General features: G+C 40.5%; 1 protein-coding gene across 1 annotated transcript; it reads right to left on the minus strand.

Annotated features, from left to right (window-relative positions):
• Positions 1 to 542: 542 nt before the first annotated feature.
• On the minus strand, positions 543 to 11,278 carry LOC110505496 (adhesion G protein-coupled receptor G3). The gene is made up of 17 exons (XM_021584750.2): positions 11,186 to 11,278; positions 10,306 to 10,403; positions 9,615 to 9,701; positions 8,957 to 9,037; positions 8,667 to 8,837; positions 6,905 to 6,979; positions 4,968 to 5,124; positions 3,473 to 3,629; positions 3,210 to 3,341; positions 2,951 to 3,061; positions 2,812 to 2,851; positions 2,582 to 2,682; positions 2,345 to 2,466; positions 1,940 to 2,205; positions 1,430 to 1,520; positions 1,034 to 1,317; positions 543 to 790 (listed from the first exon to the last, which is right to left on the minus strand). The coding sequence occupies exons 1-17, from the start codon at positions 11,203 to 11,205 to the stop codon at positions 660 to 662; spliced, it is 2,124 nt and encodes a 707-aa protein (XP_021440425.2). The 5' UTR covers positions 11,206 to 11,278; the 3' UTR covers positions 543 to 659.
• Between the last annotated feature and the right edge of the window lie 9,702 nt (positions 11,279 to 20,980).

Raw genomic sequence — 20,980 nt, forward strand, 5'->3', positions numbered from 1 at the left:
CATCCCATCTGGTTTGCACTTAGTGAGACTATCATTTGTTTTTCAACAGGACAATGACCCAACACACCTCCAGGCTGTATAATGGTTATTTTACCAAGAAGGAGAGCGATGGAGTGCTGCATCATATGACCTGGCCTCCACAATTCCCCGACCTCAACCAAATTGAGATGGTTTGGGATGAGCCAGACCGCATAGTGACTGAAAAGCAGCCAACAAGTGCTCAGCATATGTGGGAACTCCTTCAAGACTATTGGAAAAGCATTCCATGTGAATCTGGCTGTGAGAATGTCAAGAGTGTGCAAAGCTGTCCTCAAGACAAAGAGTGGCTACTTTGAAGAATCTCAAATATAAAATATATTTTGATTTGTTTAACACTTTTTTGGTTACTACATGATTCCATATATGTTATTTCATAGTTTTGATGTCTTCACTATTATTCTACAATGTAGAAGATAGTACAAGTAAAGAAAAACCCTTGATTGAGTGGGCGTTCTAAAACTTTTGACTATATAAATATATAAATTACAGACATTTAACAAAGATAAGCATACTTTTCTATTTATTAAATAGAGTATTAAACATCTTCAAAACATTTTGTGCTTAGTGTATTGCAATTATAAACCTAGTGTAGTAAGATACACCATCGGCCCCAATCTTAGCTACTTCTTGTGAACGGGAGAGTCGTCATAGATGTTTGAAAAAGTAGAGGTGCTCTGGTTGGTGAATACAGAGTCCCTGTCATCACCAACAATCTTGTTGGTGTTGTAGTAGTAGAGGAACAGGAAGAAGCCTAGAGGAAGATGGAAGCTCAGTCACTATCAGTCCTGGAATAGACATGACACTATGAGACATAAACTATGATACACATCTATGGTCAGGAGTTCCCCATGGCCTCATGACCTGACCAGGAAAATCTCTAGATCTGAAAGTTTAACCTAGTCAAGTCACATGGTTAGGCAAAAGGTCCTGGCCCCATGATAATGTACATGGACAACCACACACGAAACAGCAGTCATTTTTGAGTGATGCCTACCCTGGAAGGAGTTGAGGATGCTGAAGATGTAGTAAGATGGGATAACCATGGGTCCGTAGCTGAAGAAGGCAAAGCCCCAGGTGAGGCCCAACAGGAATAGGAGCCCCAGGATGGTCAGGGTGTTCTTGGACGCTGGGTCGTTCTGGCCCTTGCCTACATTGGTCTTCCTCAGGATCAAGATCTGTCTCACGACAATGATGAAGTTGGTCAAAGTCCAGACAAACACCAAGGCGTAATAGCCTATGTTGACTCCATAATGGATGTAGATGTCAGTGATCCAGCACCTGAAATGTACAAGGGAAATGTATTTAACTAGTCAAGTCAGGTAAATGGTTTGTGATTGTCATCTCAATAGGGCAAAGAACAGACAATTCCAAAAGTCACATTTCCACTTACATTTTCACTGATTTCCCATCATCTGTTTTTATGGACATTAATGTATATTTTTGCAGTCCCAGAAGGACGATGACCACTAGAGCTGGAAGGACTGGAGAAAATGAGAAACATTCACACTGGGTTGATGCCAGATGCCTGTTGCAACTGGTATGATTTTGTGCAATCAGAGGAGATAATACTGTAGGCAAATTTGATTTGAATTTGAATAGTTTCTCACGGTAGGAAAATAACCCTGCAGCAACAGGAAATGTGAAATATGTGTATTATAATAAATGGACAGTACTGTAGGGGTTGATACATTTTTCGTTGGGGAAAATCAAGTCTGTCATTTTTAAGTGGAAATTACACATTTTAAAAGCCTTTTTAAACCTTGAATACACTGCAAGTTTGCATTTCCTGCTTTGCAGGACAGTTCTCTGTGACAACAGTGATTAAATTAAGATCGTTGTGTCAATCAGTAATGTACATTGAGCAGCATTCTAATACACCCTAATATGACTCTGTTCTCACCCCATCCCACAACGTAAACTTTCAGCATATAATGTTTGATGTTAGCGGTGCGTTTCTTTAGCTGCAGGAACAAGTGGACCGCCTCAATGAGGAACCAGGTGAAGGTGGACAACATGGAGTAGTGCATGACTGCTGCTATGATGACACATGCAACATAGCTCCCCATGGCTGCAATGGTCTCGTTGGTCAGAAAGGTCAGGTTCAGGAACAACATAGCCAAGAAGAGGTTGACAAGGATCTTGGTTGCTTGGCTAGATTTGGTTTTGCTGTGAAACCAGAAGTGAAAAAAAGTTTGTTGTTTCAACGTCAATATTCTCAGTTAACTCGTCATGGCCAGCCTGCTATGGAGCTCTACTGGTCATCATACTCACACTGTACGGTGTTGTGTTGAATAATGAAAAATACCTTATCACAAACTGCATGAAGAGAGCCGTTCCCAAGAAGAACATAGACAGTCCACAGCCGATGTAGCTAATGTAGGTTAGAGATGCCACATCTGAGGCACTGATGTTCTTTGGTGGAGGTGACTGTGTATGATCACAATAAGAAGAGCAAGTGAGCAAGTGGATAAGCTTATGGATGTGATTAAAAGTGACACAGAAACATAACTTCAAACAGGAGATGATGGAGAGGATGTCTCACCATTAGTACAGCAAAAAATGATAAATGAGTGCATTGGCACGTTATGCTGTTGTTGCTCTCCAAGGTTTGACAACCATCTGTGGTCCAATTGGGTAGTTTTCCTAAAAGAGAAAAAAATCCCACAATCCTCTCTGTTGGAAGTTGTTGAATATTTGGCATTTACATTATTCAAGTTCTATAAATTAAAAGAACCAAAGGGTTTGAAAATGTACAGAAAGAAAGAGAAGTACCTTTGCCATTCCAAGAATTACAAAAGACATTGAATCCCACCTGTGTAAAACATATAATTTATGCATCTCCATAATTATTTCATGCATAGCCTTACTAATCAAAATATGTTCCTGTAACATGATACAATTTCTCTCTTACCTTATCAACATTTCTGTACTCAATATCAATGGTGTCTGTGAGATTAGCTATGTGGGCTCCAATTTCGATTCCAACTACCTCACCGTTTAGAACGAGGCTCTTCTTTTCATCCTAGAGAGAGCGAGGAGATGACATGTTGGAAGGATAAAGTGTAACGTAACCTGTCACTAATCATGTTACCTCGTATGCTTAACAATACAGTATATCAAAATACTGCTTTTAAAAAGTAACTTTTAGTCAAAGTAATTTGTAGGTTTACCTGGGACATGCTGGGAAAGACAAGAACCCCGACAAAAGTTCCACTCTTATTGAGTGCCATGACATAGGCTTCTTTGGACACACGCACAGATCGATTGAAATATTTCTTCAGAGCATACTTGTCTTCAACAATCTACAAAGGAAAATAATAATAATTTCAATCTTCATCAATATGTGTACAGTTCTCTGTATTTAGTTTAAGAATAAAACCGTTACTTTCATAATAAGTTAACGGACCTCTAGTGATCAAGTTACTGTACTTACACTCATATCCTTGTCAGGGGAAAAACCAAAGTTGATATCCTTGGGGTCTTCTTTATGAAGTTTACTAAGGAATCCTTTAACCTTGCCCATTGAAATGGCTGCAGTGCTGGCGTTTCCCATCAGCTCAGTCAACGAGGAGAGATTTTTCATAGCCTCACTGTCATAGTGAGAGAACGTGGGAAATATAGATGAGAGTTTGCCATGCTCTAGACTTAGCTGTGATGAACATAAAACCCTAAACATAAAATCCCCTAAAACAAACATGATTATTATCACCACCATTACACCAGCTCCACTAGAAGATGTTTGTTGCCACATAAACTATTCGTGTTACTGTATTAATACCCTACATGACCAAATGTATGCGGACACCTGCTCGTTGAACATCTCATTCCAAAATCATGGGCATTAATATGGAGTTGATCCCCCTTTGCTGCTATAACAGCATCCACTCATCTGGGAAAGCTTCCCAATAGTTGTTGGAACATTGCTGCGTGGACTTGCTTCCATTCCGTCACAAAAGCATTAGTGAGGTCGGGCACTGATGTTGGGCAATTATGCCTGGCTCGCAGTTGGCATTCCAATTCATCCCAAAGGTGTTTGATGGTGTTGAGATCACGGCCCTGTGCAGGCCCGTCAAGTTTTTCCACACCATTTCTGTGTGGACCTTGCCTTGTGCACGGGGCATTGTCATGTTGAAACAGGAAAGGGCCTTCCCCAAACTGTTGCCACAAAGTTGGAAGCACAGAATCGTCTAGAATGTCATTGTGTTGTGGCATTAAGATTTCCCTTCACTGGAACTAAGGGGCCTAGACCGAACCATGAAATACAGCCCCAGACCATTATTCCTCCTCCACCAAAGTTTACTGTTCTCCTGGCATCAAACCCAAATTCGTCTGTCAGACTGCCAGATGGTGACGAGTGATTCATCTCTCCAGAAAACGTGTTTCCACTGCTCCCGAGTCCATTGGCGGCAACTTTTACACCACTCCAGCCAAGGCTTGGCATTGAGCATGGTGATCTTAGGCATGTGTGGAATCCCATTTCATGAAATTTCCGGCGAACAGTTCTTGTGCTTCCAGAGGCAGTTTGGAACTCAGTAGTAAGAGTCGCAACTGAGGACAGACGATTGTTGTGCGCTACGCTCTTCAGCACTCGGCAGTCCAGTTCTGTGAGCTTGTGTGGCATAGCTCTTTTTGGCTTCACAATAATAGCACTTATAGGCAGCTCTAGAAGGGCAGAAATTTGACAAACTGACTTTTTGGAAAGCTGGTATTCTATGACAGTGCCACGTTGAAAGTAACTGAGCTCTTCAGTAAGGCCATTCTACTGCCAATGTTTGTCTATAAAGATTGCATGGTTGTGTGCTTGATTTTATACACCTGTCAGCAGCAAGTGTGGCTGAAATAGCCAAATCCACTAATTTGAAAGGTTGTCCACATACTTTTGTATATATTTTGTATACTGTATGTTCTTCTTAAATCTAAAAACTTACGATGCCAAATCAGCACTTATGATCCCATTTGAGCTTTCCATTTGGCCGCTGGGTACACATATGTTTATGTCCGGCTTCTTAACAGGGTTGTTACATGTTAGACAACTAATTGGTCCCTCTGCAGTGATCTCAAGAATGAATTTATCTGAGGTCTTATCTGCAAATCAATCAAAACAAAAACAATGCATTTTGTTCAGACCACATTTGAATGTCTAGTATGAACTTCTTCATTAGAACCCCAGTACAGTAAATAATTATTCATTTTAACATTATGACAGTATATACAGTGCCTTGCGAAAGTATTCGGCCCCCTTGAACTTTGCGACCTTTTGCCACATTTCAGGCTTCAAACATAAAGATATAAAACTGTATTTTTTTGTAAAGAATCAACAACAAGTGGGACACAATCATGAAGTGGAACGACATTTATTGGATATTTCAAACTTTTTTAACAAATCAAAAACTGAAAAATTGGGCGTGCAAAATTATTCAGCCCCCTTAAGTTAATACTTTGTAGCGCCACCTTTTGCTGCGATTACAGCTGTAAGTCGCTTGGGGCATGTCTCTATGAGTTTTGCACATCGAGAGACTGAATTTTTTTCCCATTCCTCCTTGCAAAACAGCTCGAGCTCAGTGAGGTTGAATGGAGAGCATTTGTGAACAGCAGTTTTCAGTTCTTTCCACAGATTCTCGATTGGATTCAGGTCTGGACTTTGACTTGGCCATTCTAACACCTGGATATGTTTATTTTTGAACCATTCCATTGTAGATTTTGCTTTATGTTTTGGATCATTGTCTTGTTGGAAGACAAATCTCCGTCCCAGTCTCAGGTCTTCTGCAGACTCCATCAGGTTTTCTTCCAGAATGGTCCTGTATTTGGCTCCATCCATCTTCCCATCAATTTTAACCATCTTCACTGTCCCTGCTGAAGAAAAGCAGGCCCAAACCATGATGCTGCCACCACCATGTTTGACAGTGGGGATGGTGTGTTCAGGCTGATGAGCTGTGTTGCTTTTACGCCAAACATAACATTTTGCATTGTTGCCAAAAAGTTCAATTTTGGTTTCATCTGACCAGAGCACCTTCTTCCACATGTTTGGTGTGTCTCCCAGGTGGCTTGTGGCAAACTTTAAACGACACTTTTTATGGATATCTTTAAGAAATGGCTTTCTTCTTGCCACTCTTCCATAAAGGCCAGATTTGTGCAATATACGACTGATTGTTGTCCTATGGACAGAGTCTCCCACCTCAGCTGTAGATCTCTGCAGTTCATCCAGAGTGATCATGGGCCTCTTGGCTGCATCTCTGATCAGTCTTCTCCTTGTATGAGCTGAAAGTTTAGAGGGACGGCCAGGTCTTGGTAGATTTGCAGTGGTCTGATACTCCTTCCATTTCAATATTATCGCTTGCACAGTGCTCCTTGGGATGTTTAAAGCTTGGGAAATCTTTTTGTATTCAAATCTGGCTTTAAACTTCTTCACAACAGTATCTTGGACCTGCCTGGTGTGTTCCTTGTTCTTCATGATGCTCTCTGCGCTTTTAATTGACCTCTGAGACTATCACAGTGCAGGTGCATTTATACGGAGACTTGATTACACACAGGTGGATTGTATTTATCATCATTAGTCATTTAGATCAACATTGGATCATTCAGAGATCCTCACTGAACTTCTGGAGAGAGTTTGCTGCACTGAAAGTAAAGGGGCTGAATAATTTTGCACACCCAATTTTTCAGTTTTTGATTTGTTAAAAAAGTTTGAAATATCCAATAAATGTCGTTCCACTTCATGATTGTGTCCCACTTGTTGTTGATTCTTCACAAAAAAATACAGTTTTATATCTTTATGTTTGAAGCCTGAAATGTGTCAAAAGGTCGCAAAGTTCAAGGGGGCCGAATACTTTCGCAAGGCACTGTAAATGTTTGGCATGTACTGTACTTCTGCAAGCAGCTGCATCATAGGTTGAATTCTTTCCACAAATGGTTTCTGGCTTCACCGGAGTAGTCAGATAACCTTTCAGATAATTATAAAAGCACATGGTTAAATCATTCTGAAATCACAACAGTAACTCTTACAAATTAAAAAAAACTATGCAGTTAGATCTCTCCTGGTGTTTATGATATCAAATCAAATGTTATTTGTCACATGCGCCGAATACAACAGGTGTCGACCTTACAGTGAAATGCTTACTTACAAGCCCTTAACCACAAATAAGTGTTAAGTAAAAAAAATAGATAAGGAATTAAAAATAAAATAAAAGTAACAAATAGTTAGAGCAGCAGTAAAATAACAATAGCGAGGCTATATACAGGGGGTACCGGTATAGAGTCAATGTGCAGGGGCACTGGTTAGTCGAGGTAATTGAGGTTGATTAGCTGTTCAGGAGTCTTGTGGCTTGGGGGTAGAAGCTGAGGGTTGAAGCTGGACCTGTTGGGGCGGTATGCAAATTGGAGTGGGTCTAGGGTTTCTGGGATAATGGTGTTGATGTGAGCTATGACCAGCCTTTCAAAGCACTTTGTGGCTTCAGATATGAGTGCTATGGGTCGGTAGTCATTTAGACAGGTTACCTTAGTGTTCTTGGGCACAGGGACTATGGTGGTCTGCTTGAAACATGTTGGTATTACAGACTTGTGAGGGACAGGTTGAAAATGTCAGTGAAGACACTTGCAAGTTGGTCAGCACAGGCTTGGAGTACACGTCCTGGTAATCCATCTGGCCCTGCGGCCTTGTGAATGTTGACCTGTTTCAAGGTCTTGCTCACATCGGCTACGTAGAGAGTGGTCATACAGTCGTCCGAAACAGCTGATGCTCTCATGTATGTTTCTGTGTTACTTGCCTCGAAGCCAGCATAGAGGTTATTTAGCTCATCTGGTAGGCTTGTGTCACTGGGCAGCTCGCGGCTGTGCTTCCCTTTGTAGTCTGTAATAGTTTGCAAGCCCTGCAACATATCCTGACGAGCATCCAAGCCAGTGTAGTACGATATGTATGATATGATATGGGCTCCTAAGACTGGCAGTACATGCATGCGTCTGAAAATGTACTAGCATAATTATTTTACATCTGCTTATACAGGCAAAATTTACAGTTGGGTGTGGCAGGTAGCCTAGTGGTTAGAGCGTTAGCCTAGTGGTTAGAGCGTTGGACTAGTGAACGAAAGGTTGCAAGATCAAAATCCATGAGCTGACAAGGTAAAAGTAAAAATCTGTCATTCTGCCCCTGAACAAGGCAGTTAACCCACTGTTCCTAGGCCGTCATTGTAAACAAGAATTTGTTCTTCACTGACTTGCCTAGTTAAATAAAATAAAAAACATTCAGATGAATAGACCTGGAACAAACAATAAATACTGTATACGCTGTCATTTTTTGCCTAATTGCTAATGTTCCATGTAAGTGTTTGTAGATGTATTATTTTGATGGGAATGAAATGGAAATGTACAACCCGTTGACAGGTCAGGACTAATAGTTTAACAGTAGTTGTCGGCTGCCTAGAGGATTGCAATACAGAACTTGTATGTTTGATCTAGCATGTACCAGCAGAGGGCACCATGTAACAGTTATTGAATGCAAAACATGAAACTGCCTTCCAAAAGTAAAGTATGCTGTAGCCTACACCTCAACGGCTGCACTAGCTTGGCTATGTTATCCAAACATGTCTGATAAAAGTATATGTTATGACGAAAAACTATTATGTCTACTTTACCTGTAGTATTTTGATAGAACTGTGATGGAATACATGTCATGTTCTTTCTCAGTGGAAACCATACGTGGAACTCTTGAGTGTTGACAGCATCTTCACTCAGAGTTATGAAGTATGAATTGTTATCTTTCCTCACTTCAAATGTACAGCTGGAGAAACCTGGATGACATTTTTCTAAAGATACATACAGCATTACAACAAAGTATTCATAAAATGAATTTGAATGTTTTGAATAACCATAACTGAACTCTGTAATATAGATCTACATAAGGTTTTACATAAAGTGAGGCTACCTGATGTTGTTGTGTTCTCTCCAGTAGATATGATGCAGAGCCTCTGGATTTCCTGCTGTGAGGTACAATTCCCTATCCAATCTGGAAACAAGGCAATGTACACTGAGTATACAAACATTAAGGACACCTGCTCTTTCCATGACGTAGACTGACCAGGTGAAAGCTATGACCCCTTATTGATGTCACTAGTTACATTTTTAAGCCTTGAGACAATTGAGACATGATTGTGTATGTGTGCCATTCAGAGGATGAATGGGCAAGACAATATTTAAGTGCCTTTGAATGGGTTATGGTAGTAAGTGGCAGGCGCACCGGTTTGTATCAAGAACTGCAACACTGCTGGGTTTTTCATGCTCAATAGTGTGTATTAAGAAAGGCCCACCGCCCAAAGGACATCCAGTCAACTTGACACAACTGTGGGAAGCATTAGAGCCAATATGGGCCAGCATCCCTGTGGAATGCTTTCGACACCTTGTAGAGTTCATGCTCAAACAAACTGAGGCTGTTCTGAGGGCAAAAGGGGGTGCAACTCAACATTAGGAAGGTGTTCCTAATGTTTGGTATACTCAGTGTATATCCTATGCTGTGGCACAGACATGAGCTTATATTTTTTACAATGTTTCACCTCTCCGTTAACTAGTTAGTTATCATACTGTACCTGAAAAGTTATTCTGAGATGGACAATCATTCCCATTCCTAATGACTCCTGAATATGTGTCATCGTTCACTATCAGTACTTTACAACCTAAAAATACAATGCCGGTTAATGCATACATTTCAGGACAAGATCTATTGAAATTTGTTGTACAATATATACACTACCGGTCAAAAGTTTTAGAACACCTACTCATCAAAGGGTTTTTCTTTATTTGACTACTTTCTACATTGTAGAATAATAGTGAAGACATCAAAACTATAAAGTTGGTTGAGAGAATGCCAAGAGTGTGCAAAGCTGTCATCAAGGCAAAAGGTGGGTATTTGAAGAATCTCAAATCTCGGATTTTTTCTGATTTTTTAACAATTGTTGGTTACTACGTGATTCCATATGTGTTATTTAATAGTGTTGATGGCTTCACTATTATTCTACAATGTAGAAAATAATCCAAATAAAGAAGAACCCTTGAATGAGAATGGTGTTCTAAAACTTTTGACCCGTAACATGTACACATGAATCCCTTTTTTAAATGCACCAGCAATACATTAGAGTTAAGCCCCCTTAAATTGAATGTTCACTTTTTAAGAAAAAATATAATTTGCAATGCTTTTCTGGCTGACGAGCATGAAAAATATAGCATCCAATCAAATGATTTGAGTGTTTTTTCTACGTTACAAGGGGAAACGTAACTTACGATGTTTACTTGAATTATTTTGGCAGCCAATGCCACAGAGCAGAATGGCTGTGGTCAAACAAAATCTCCAAAGTTTCCCTTCCATTGATAGCCTTAATCTGTCAAGCCAAGAAAACATGTATTATTACAGGCTCATTACAACAGTCTAATATACATCTGAATAGCCTCATTCCAAAACGCCGTATTTTAATTTTCAGAAATGTTGGTAAATTATATTTTATTGATTGAAGAAATCTAATCGTGGCATGGGGTTGTTCAATGACAGACATATTTTTGACATATATCACTTGATGGTTTCATTTCAGAGACAAATAATCATGTTTTTTTTTGCTAAATGCTATATATCCACTTCACTCTCGGAGAAATACACAGTATTGCTAGGTTTTACACAGTAAAATATAACAAATAACTACATTTTACTACAACTGCATTTAAAGAAATGTACAAATGCTACATTGGTGACATCAATATTGAAAAAAAGGCAGTAATATTGGACATTTTAGTCATTTAGCAGATGCTTTTCTTAACCATAGAGACTTACTGTAAGTGCATTAATTTTAAGGGGGGGGGGGGGGGGGGGGGGTGCATGCAACTCAATATTAGGAAGGCGTTCTTAATGTTTTGTAGAGTTTTGCAAAATTAACATATTTTCATTCACATCTAAGATCGATGAATAAAAAATCTGATAACAGTAATATTTTACACACATGAAGGTACCCATAAGCCAACATTTCTGGATATAGTGGATATAGCGTTTTGCAATAAACTCTTCAACTATCAAGATCTCATCTTTTATATTGTTTTCTAGAAGAAAAAGTATATTTGTCATTATCAGCAAAATGGTGAAACAGAAATTATAAGACCAATCAAGGATTCTTACCCGTCTGATGAGAGAGTCATGGCTGAATGTTTTGTTAGCGCTCTTAACTCCTGTTACAGTTAACTATGAGCACTAGGCGATATACTGTTGACATTACGTCTCTGTAGATTTACCTTGCAAATGAGACACATTCATGTCCTCTGAGAATCCATTGTGTTCCTGTGACATGTGCAGTGGGCACTTACACAGACCGTACATCAATTCAAAATGTTGTTTGACAGGCCTACTCAATGGTGCAAAGTACTTTAAAGTACTACTTAAGTCACTTTTGGTGGTATCTTTACTTTACAATGTATATTTTGGACAACTTTTACTTTTACTTCACGACATTCATAAAAATAAAATAAAAAATATGCATTACATTTTGAATGTGTTGCAAGTGCGTTACTGTGTTTGGACCCCAGGAAGAGTAGATGCTGCCTTCACAGCAGCTAATGGGGATCCCTTATACATTCAAATATAAATGGTTAGCAGGACAGGACATTGGTGGAAAAAGTATCCAATTGTAATACTGTAGTAAAAGTAAAGATACAGTACCTTAATAGAAAAGGACTCAAGTAAAAGTGAGTCACCCAGTAAAATAGTACTTGAGCAAAAGTCTAGAAGTATTTGGTTTTAAATATACTTAAAATTATTTGAAATGTTTTATACTTTTAGACTTTTAAATTACATTTACTTTTGATACTTAAGTATCTTTAAAACCAAATACTTTTAGACTTTTACTCAAGTACTATTTTACTGGGTGACTCACTTTTACTTGAGTCCTTTTCTATTAAGGTATCTTTACTTTTAGTCAAGTATGACAGTTGGGTACCTTTTCACCACTGGGCCTCCTGTACCTTATGGCTCACAGGCATAACTTTAAACACTTTAATAAAATATAGTCTTATCAAACTAAATAATTTCAGTTTTCATTAATAGAACACAAAAATGAATGGTATGCAATTGTTTCTAAATGAAATAAGGTTATTTATATTTTACAAACATACTAACAACACATCCATTAATAATTCAAATGATCTCAAAACCCAGAACCAAATGCATTGTGCACTGGTCAGTTTCAGTTTCTGTCAACAGTCTGTCAGGACAGACTATAGAGCAATGACTAATGTGCTTTTCACACTTGTTTCTCTGTAATCCAATCCAACGGATCTAGACACATTTTTCATCCTTTCCAATATTCACAATAGCAGGATTTTCTTTGGTTGTTTGGAAATGTTGTTTTGTTTCAGTACATAGAAAGCCTTTGGTCAATGGAAGAGATAGACTTGGGCATCCAGCAAGTTGGTATAAAGGCTTGACAGGACTCTATGTGATATAGAAATGCAAATAGTTTTGCCGGGGCACAGTAGATGCTGGTATAGACTTTCACAGATGCAAATAGACCATGCAAATGATCCCCGTATTGGAGACACAAATGTCAGATTTGAGCCAGTTTGCTACAACAGCAAAATAATCCTGAGGCAACAGGAAATGTAAATTAATATGTGGATTATAATGAATTAACATTTTTTTTGATACTTAAGTATCAAAAGTACATGTAATTACTAAAATATATTTAAGTACAAGTATAAATCATTTCAAATTCATTATATTAAGCAAAGCAGACGGACACATTTTCTTATTTACAGATAGCCAGGGGTTCAATCCAACACTCAGACATCCTTTACAAACAAAGCATATATTTAGTGAGTCCGCCAGATCAGAGGCAGTAGGGATGATCAGGGATGTTCTCTTGATAAGTATGTGAATTAGACCATTTTCCTGTCCTGCTTAGCATTCAAAATGCAACAAGTTTTGCTTGCACAGACTGGAATATGTTCCGGGATTCTTCCTATGGCGTTGAGGAGTACACCACATCTGTCACTGGCTTCATCATTAAGTGCATCGATGACGTCATTACCACAGTGACCGTACGTACATACCCAGAAGCCATGGATTACAGGCAACATCCGTACTGATCTAAAGGGTGGAGCTTCCGCTTTCACAGAGCGGGACTCTAACCCGGAAGCTTATAAGAAATCCCGCTATGCCCTCCGACGAACCATCAAACAGGCAAAGTGTCAATACAGGACTAAGATTGAATTGTACTACACCGGCTCTGACGCTCATCGGATGTGGCAGGGCTTGCAAATTATTACAGACTTTTTTATTTAACCTTTATTTAACCAGGAAAAGCCCATTGAGACCCAGAGTCTATTTTTCAAGGGAGACCTGGCCAAGAAGGCAGCAAGAAGGCAGCAACAGTCAGTACATTACATAATTAAAACATACAGCAATACCATACAACACAACGTGATCCAGGCTAAAAAAAAGCATTTACATTCATCTGTAACAGAGTCTCCCATCAATATTTTAAATGAATGCAGTGGCACTAACATATCTAGATGAAGCATGGATTGTAGACTATTCCATGCCTCTGGTGCACAACAAGAGAAGGCAGTTTAGCCTAATACTGTGAATGTCCTGGGGACTTTAAGTAGCAACCACCTAGCAGACCGGGTATGGTAACTGCTGGTGGTGATGGAGACCAGACTACAGAGGTAAAGAGGGAGTTTACCCAAAAGGGCTTTGTAGATGAACACATACAAATGTATCTTTCTGCGCATATAAAGTGAGGTCCAACCTATCATTTGGTACAAGGTCACTTGGCATTAGTAATAAAGCGCATGATTAACAGAGTCCAGTCTCTGTAAGATGGAGGTTGCATGCATATACAACAAGTAACCATAATCAATTACAGAGAGAAAAGTGGCCTGAACAAGCTTATTTCTAGCCATAAGGGGGAGGCAAGCCCTATTACGAAAATAAAAACCCAATTTCAATTTAAGGTTTGTCACAAGATTATCCACATGAACTTTAAAAGACAACTTGTCTTCCAACCAAATACCTAGGTATTTGTAGGATGACACTGTTTCAATAGATAAGCCACCAGATGTGACAATGCTAACCTTCTCTGGCAGAGTTCCAGCTCCGGTAAAGGTCATGAATTTAGTTTTTTGTATGTTCAAGACCATTTTGAGACCATAAAGTGAGGCCTGCAGTGACTGAAAAGCAGTCTTGAGCTGTTCAACAGCCTGAACCAGAGAAGGAGCACGTTAATATATGGCTGTATCATCTGCGTATAGATGTAAATTTGCTGTTTGCATCCCATTTCTCAAATCAAATCAACAACCCAGGAGCTAAATTGGAACCCTGGGTCACACCTCTATTAATCTCAAGAAAGCTATACCTTTGATTGTAATTATATACACATTGTGTTCTGTCAGAAAGATAGCTGTGAGCTGTGAGCTGCCCAGTGACACGAGCCTACCAGACGAGCTAAATGACTTCTATGTTCGCTTCGACTCCACACTGCCCTTTCCCACCTGGACAAAAGGAACACCTTTGTGAGAATGCTACACCGTAGTGCCCTCAAAGCTCATCACTAAGCTAAGGACCCTGGGACTAAACACCTCCCTCTGCAACTGGATCCTGGACTTCCTGACAGCCCGCCTCCAGGTGGTAAGGGTAGGTAAAAACACATTTGGCATGCTGATCCTCAACACGGGGTCCCCTCAGGGGTGCGTGCTTAGTCCCCTCCTGTACTCCCTGTTCACTCATGACTGCATGGGGAAGGCACGACTCCAACACCATCATCAAATTTGTCGATGACACAACAATGGTAGGCCTGATCACCGACAACGATGAGACAGCCTATAGGGAAGAGCTCAGAGACCTGGCTGTGCGGTGCCAGGACAACAGCCTCTCCCTAAACGTGATCAAGACAGAGGAGATGATTGTGGACCACAGGAAAAGGATGACCGAACACGCCCCCCATTCTCATAGACGGTGCTGTAGTGAAGCAGGTTGAGAGTTTCAAGTTCCTTGGTGTCCACATCACCACAAACTATCATGGTCTAAGAAAGCCTATTCCCCCTCAGGAGACTGAAAAGATTTGGTAATGGTCTTCAGATCCTCAAAAAGTTATACAGCTGCACCATCGAGAGCATGGTTGCATCACTGCCTGGTATGGCAACAGCTCGGCCTCTGACGGCAAGGCACTACAGAGGGTAGTGCATACGGCCCAGTACATCACTGGGGCCAAGCTTCCTGCCATTCAGGACCTCTTTACCAGGCGGTGTCAGATGAAGGCCCTAAACATTGTCAAAGACTCCAGCCACCCTAGTCATAGACTGTTCTCTCTGCTACCGCATGGCAAGCAGGACCGGAGTGCCAAGTCTAGGTCCAAAAAGCTTCTTAACAGCTTCTACCCCCAAGCCATAAGACTCCTGAACAGCTAATCAAAGGGATACCCAGACCCCTCTTTTACACTGCTGCTCTCTGTTTATTATCTATGCATAATCACTTGAACTCTACCTACATGTACATATTTCCTCAATTACCTTGACTAACCGGTGCTCCCGCACATTGACTCTGTACCGGTACCCCCTGTATATAGCCTCGCAATTATTATTTTACTGCGGCTGTTTAGTTGCTGTTTAGTTATGTGTTACTTTCATTTTCTATTTTTTACTTAACACTTATTTTTCTTAAAACTGCATTGTTGGTTAAGGGCTTGTAAGTAAGCATTTCACTGTAAGGTGACAATTTGATTTTATTTAATTTGAGTACTTTTGGGTGTCAGGGAAAATGTATGGAGTAAAAAGTACATCATTTTCTTTAGGAATGTAGTGAAGTAAAAGTAAAAGTTGTCAAAAATATATATAGTAAAGTAAAGTAGAGATACCACAAAAAATGACTTAAGTCGTTTTTAACGTATTTTTACTTAAGTACTTTATACCACTGCATTTTTGTAGGGCTTGATAACTTTTTCGTAAGTGAAAAAAGTGGAAATTACAAACTTCAGAAGCCTTGCATTTTATATGTTTTACATTTTCCATTAAAGTTATTGTGCAGCAGAATGATCAAATGAAGATCCTACTGAAGATCTGTAGCAAAATGTCTAGACCACAGATGATCAAGTTTAACAGACTGTGAAATGCCATTAAAGCACTGAAAATACAGTGCCTTGCAAAAGTATTCGGCCCCCTTGAACTTTGCGACCTTTTGCCACATTTCAGGCTTCAAACATAAAGATATAAAACTGTATTTTTTTGTGAAGAATCAACAACAAGTGGGACACAATCATGAAGTGGAACGACATTTATTGGATATTTCAAACTTTTTTAACAAATCAAAAACTGAAAAATTGGGTGTGCAAAATTATTCAGCCCCCTTAGGTTAATACTTTGTAGCGCCACCTTTTGCTGCGATTACAGCTGTAAGTCGCTTGGGGTATGTCTATCAGTTTTGCACATCGAGAGACTGACATTTTTTCCCATTCCTCCTTGCAAAACAGCTCGCGCTCAGTGAGGTTGAATGGAGAGCATTTGTGAACAGCAGTTTTCAGTTCTTTCCACAGATTCTCGATTGGATTCAGGTCTGGAATTTGACTTGGCCATTCTAACACCTGGATATGTTTATTTTTGAACCATTCCATTGTAGATTTTGCTTTATGTTTTGGATCATTGTCTTGTTGGAAGACAAATCTCCGTCCCAGTCTCAGGTCTTTTGCAGACTCCATCAGGTTTTCTTCCAGAATGGTCCTGTATTTGGCTCCATCCATCTTCCCATCAATTTTAACCATCTTCCCTGTCCCTGCTGAAGAAAATCAGGCCCAAACCATGATGCTGCCACCACCATGTTTGACAGTGGGGATGGTGTGTTGCTTTTACGCCAAACATAACGTTTTGCATTGTTGCCAAAAAGTTCAATTTTGGTTTCATCTGACCAGAGCACCTTCTTCCACATGTTTGGTGTGTCTCCCAGGTGGCTTGTGGCAAACTTTAAACAACACTTTTTATGGATATCTTTAAGAAATGGCTTTCTTCTTGCCACTCTTCCATAAAGGCCAGATTTGTGCAATATACAACTGATTGTTGTCCTATGGACAGAGTCTCCCACCTCAGCTGTAGATCTCTGCAGTTCATCCAGAGTGATCATGGGCCTCTTGGCTGCATCTCTGATCAGTCTTCTCCTTGTATGAGCTGAAAGTTTAGAGGGACGGCCAGGTCTTGGTAGATTTGCAGTGGTCTGATACTCCTTCCATTTCAATATTATCGCCTGCACAGTGCTCCTTGGGATGTTTAAAGCTTGGGAAATCTTTTTGTATCCAAATCCGGCTTTAAACTTCTTCACAACAGTATCTCGGACCTGCCTGGTGTGTTCCTTGTTCTTCATGATGCTCTCTGCGCTTTTAACGGACCTCTGAGACTATCACAGTGCAGGTGCATTTATACGGAGACTTGATTACACACAGGTGGATTGTATTTATCATCATTAGTCATTTAGGTCAACATTGGATCATTCAGAGATCCTCACTGAACTTCTGGAGAGAGTTTGCTGCACTGAAAGCAAAGGGGCTGAATAATTTTGCACGCCCAATTTTTCAGTTTTTGATTTGTTAAAAAAGTTTGAAATATCCAATAAATGTCGTTCCACTTCATGATTGTGTCCCACTTGTTGTTGATTCTTCACAAAAAAATACAGTTTTATATCTTTATGTTTGAAGCCTGAAATGTGGCAAAAGGTCGCAAAGTTCAAGGGGGCCGAATACATTCGCAAGGCACTGTAACTGTTGTTGAGGGGATGTATTTGCTGCTTATAATAATTTTGCAAACAATTGTCCCCACCACATATTCAGTTTGGACAGCAAGTCTCAAAAGTTTTAGATTACTATAAAACCAGATATAAGGCTACATTTTTCCTGGTGTGTGTGTGTGTGTGTACATGTGTGTGTCAGAGAGGTTAATCTCCCGGTTGTGGAGATATGGGGTGTGATCCTCTGCAGCTGGGGGCTCTTTGGAGGGCCAGCATCTCAGGTTTCAGCCAGTTGTGTGTGTGCTGCTGCCTAGCTGTCCATGGCTACAACGACTCCCTTGTGTCCCTAAATCAAACTCTAAATTACCTCAGCCAGACTTGGGCCTGAAGAGTATGCATTTATGTGTGTAAATGTCTTTAGGCTATGTGTAGAGTGCATGAATAGAGCTTATAAGCATCAACAGGTGCTTTTTGTTTGTGTGGCATTGAGCAAATGAAATAACATTTAATTGGTCACGTACACATACAGGGCATTCGGGAAGTATTCAGACCCCTTGACTTTTTCCACATTTTGTTACTTTACAGCATTACTCTAAAATGGATTAAATCTTTCATTCCCTCATAAATATACACACAATACCCCATAATGACAAAGCATAAACATGTTTTTAGATAAAATAAAATAAATATCACAGTTACATAACTATTCAGACACTTTACTCAGTACTTCGTTAAAGCACCTTTGCCAGCGATTACAGCATCGAGTCTTATTAGGTGTGGTGGTACAACCTTGGCACACCTGTATTTGGAGAGTTTCTCCCATTCCTCTCTGCAGATCCTCTCAAGATCTGTCGGGTTGGATGGGGAGCGTCGCTGCAGAGCTATTTTCAGGTCACTCCAGAGATGTTTGATCGGATTCAAGTCCGGGTTCTGGCTGGGCCACTCAAGGATATTCAGAGACTTGTCTCGAAGCCTCTCCTGCGTTGTCTTGGCTGTGTGCTTAGTGTCGTTGTCCTATTGAAAGGTGAACCTTCATCCCAGTCTAAGATCCATAGCGCTCTGGAGCAAGTTTCCATCAAGGATTTCTCTGTACTTTGCTCCGTTCATCTTTCCCTCGATCCTGACTAGTCTCCCAGTTCTTGCCACTGAAAAACATTCCCACAGCATGATGCTGCCACCACCATGCTTCACCGTAGGGATTGTGCCACGTTTCCTCCAGACGGGATGCTTGGCATTCATGCCAAAGAGATCAATCTTGGTTTCATCAGACCGAAGAATCTTGTTTCTGATGGTCTGAGTCCTTTAGGTGCCTTTTAGTAAACTCCAAGCCAACTGTTATGTGCCTTTTACTGAGTAGTGGCTTCTGTCTGGCCACTCTGCTATAAAGGCCTGATTCGTGGAGTGCTGTAGAAATGTTTGTCGTGGAATGTCCTCCCATATTCACAGACAAACTCTGGAGCTCTGTCAGAGTAACCATTGAGTTCTTGGTCACCTCCCTGACCAAGGCCCTTCTCCCCTGATTGCTCAGCTTGGCCGGGTGGCCAGCTCTAGGTTTCAAAATTCTTCCATTTAAGAATGATGGAGGCCACTGTATTCTTGTGGACCTTCAATGCTGCAGAAATGTGTTGGTACCTTTCCCCAGATCTGTGCCTCGACACAATCCTGTCTTTGAGTTCAACAGACAATTCCTTCGACGTCATGGATTGGTTTTTGCTCTGACATTCACTGTCAACTGTTGGACCTCATATGGTGTGTGCATTTCCAAATCATGTCCAATCAATTGAATTTGCCTGTTTTTCATGTTATTTTGGCATTAATATGTGTCACATATCAGTTTGCAAACAATGTAAAAAATATATATATCATTGAGTACACCGCCCCAGACCATGACGGATCCTCCACCTCCAAATCGATCCCGCTCCAGAGTACAGTCCTCGGTGTAATGATCATTCCTTCGACGATAAACGCACATCCGACCATCACCCCTGGTGAGACAAAACCACGATTTGTCAGTGAAGAGCACCTTTTGCCAGTCCTAGCGACGGTGGGTTTGTGCCCATAGGCGTCATTGTTGACGGTGATGTCTGGTGAGGACCTGCCTTACAGCAGGCCTACAAGCCCTCAGTCCAGCCTCTCTCAGCCTATTGCGGACAGTCTGAGCACTGATGGAGGGATTGTGTGTTCCTGGTGTACCTCGGGTAGTTGTTGTTGCCATCCTGTACCTGTCCTGCAAGTGTGGTGTTAGGATGTACCGATCCTGTGCAGGTGTTGTTACACATGGTCTGCCACTGCGAGGATGATCAGCTGTCTGTCCTGTCTCTCTGTAGCTCTGTCTTAGGTGTCTCACAGTACGGCCATTGCAATTTATTGCCCTACCCACATCTGCAGTCCTCATGCCTCCTTGCAGAATGCCTAAGGCACGTTTACGCAGCTGAGCAGGGACCCTGGGCATTTTTTTATTTTGGTGTTTTTCAGAGTCAGTAGAAAGGCCTCTTTAGAGTCCTAAGTTTTCATAATGTGACCTTAAATGCCTACCGTATGTAAGCTGTTAGTGTCTTAACAACCGTTCCACAGGTGCATGTTCATTAATTGTTTATGGTTCATTGAACAAGCATGGGAAATAGTATTTAAACCCTTTACAATGAATATCTGTGAAGTTATTTGCATTTTTATGAATTATCTTTGAAAGACTGGGTCCTGAAACAGGGACGTTCCTTTTTTTGCTGAGTTTATATGTATATAATGGTGTGTATAGATGGGATGGACAGCATATGAATAGAAAAGGTGTGTGCAGCTGATAAGGGAATTTACATGTTTAAAGTAATGATAAGAGAATCTGAATGACATTAAGAGTAATGACTAAAGTATTTCACCCTAATAGTTACAGAAGCTTAGACAATGTGTTTAGACATAATACTATAATATTGTGAGACAGTGGGAACATTGTGTTTGTGTGTGATAAAGAGCAACTGACAACAGACATGTTTTGGTACTGTGAGACCAAGGACAGGTGTCACGCCCTGACCATAGTGAGCCTTTTATTCTCTCTTTTGGTTAGGTCGGGGTGTGATTAGGGTGGGTGATCTAGTGTGTTGATTTCTATGTTGGCCTGGTATGGTTCCCAATCAGAGGCAGCTGTTTATCGTTGTCTCTGATTAGGGATCATATTTAGACAGCCATTTCACCACTGTGTTTTGTGGGATCTTGGGATAT

This window comes from Oncorhynchus mykiss, chromosome 25, assembly GCF_013265735.2.
Source record: "Oncorhynchus mykiss isolate Arlee chromosome 25, USDA_OmykA_1.1, whole genome shotgun sequence".
Lineage (NCBI taxonomy): Eukaryota > Metazoa > Chordata > Actinopteri > Salmoniformes > Salmonidae > Oncorhynchus > Oncorhynchus mykiss.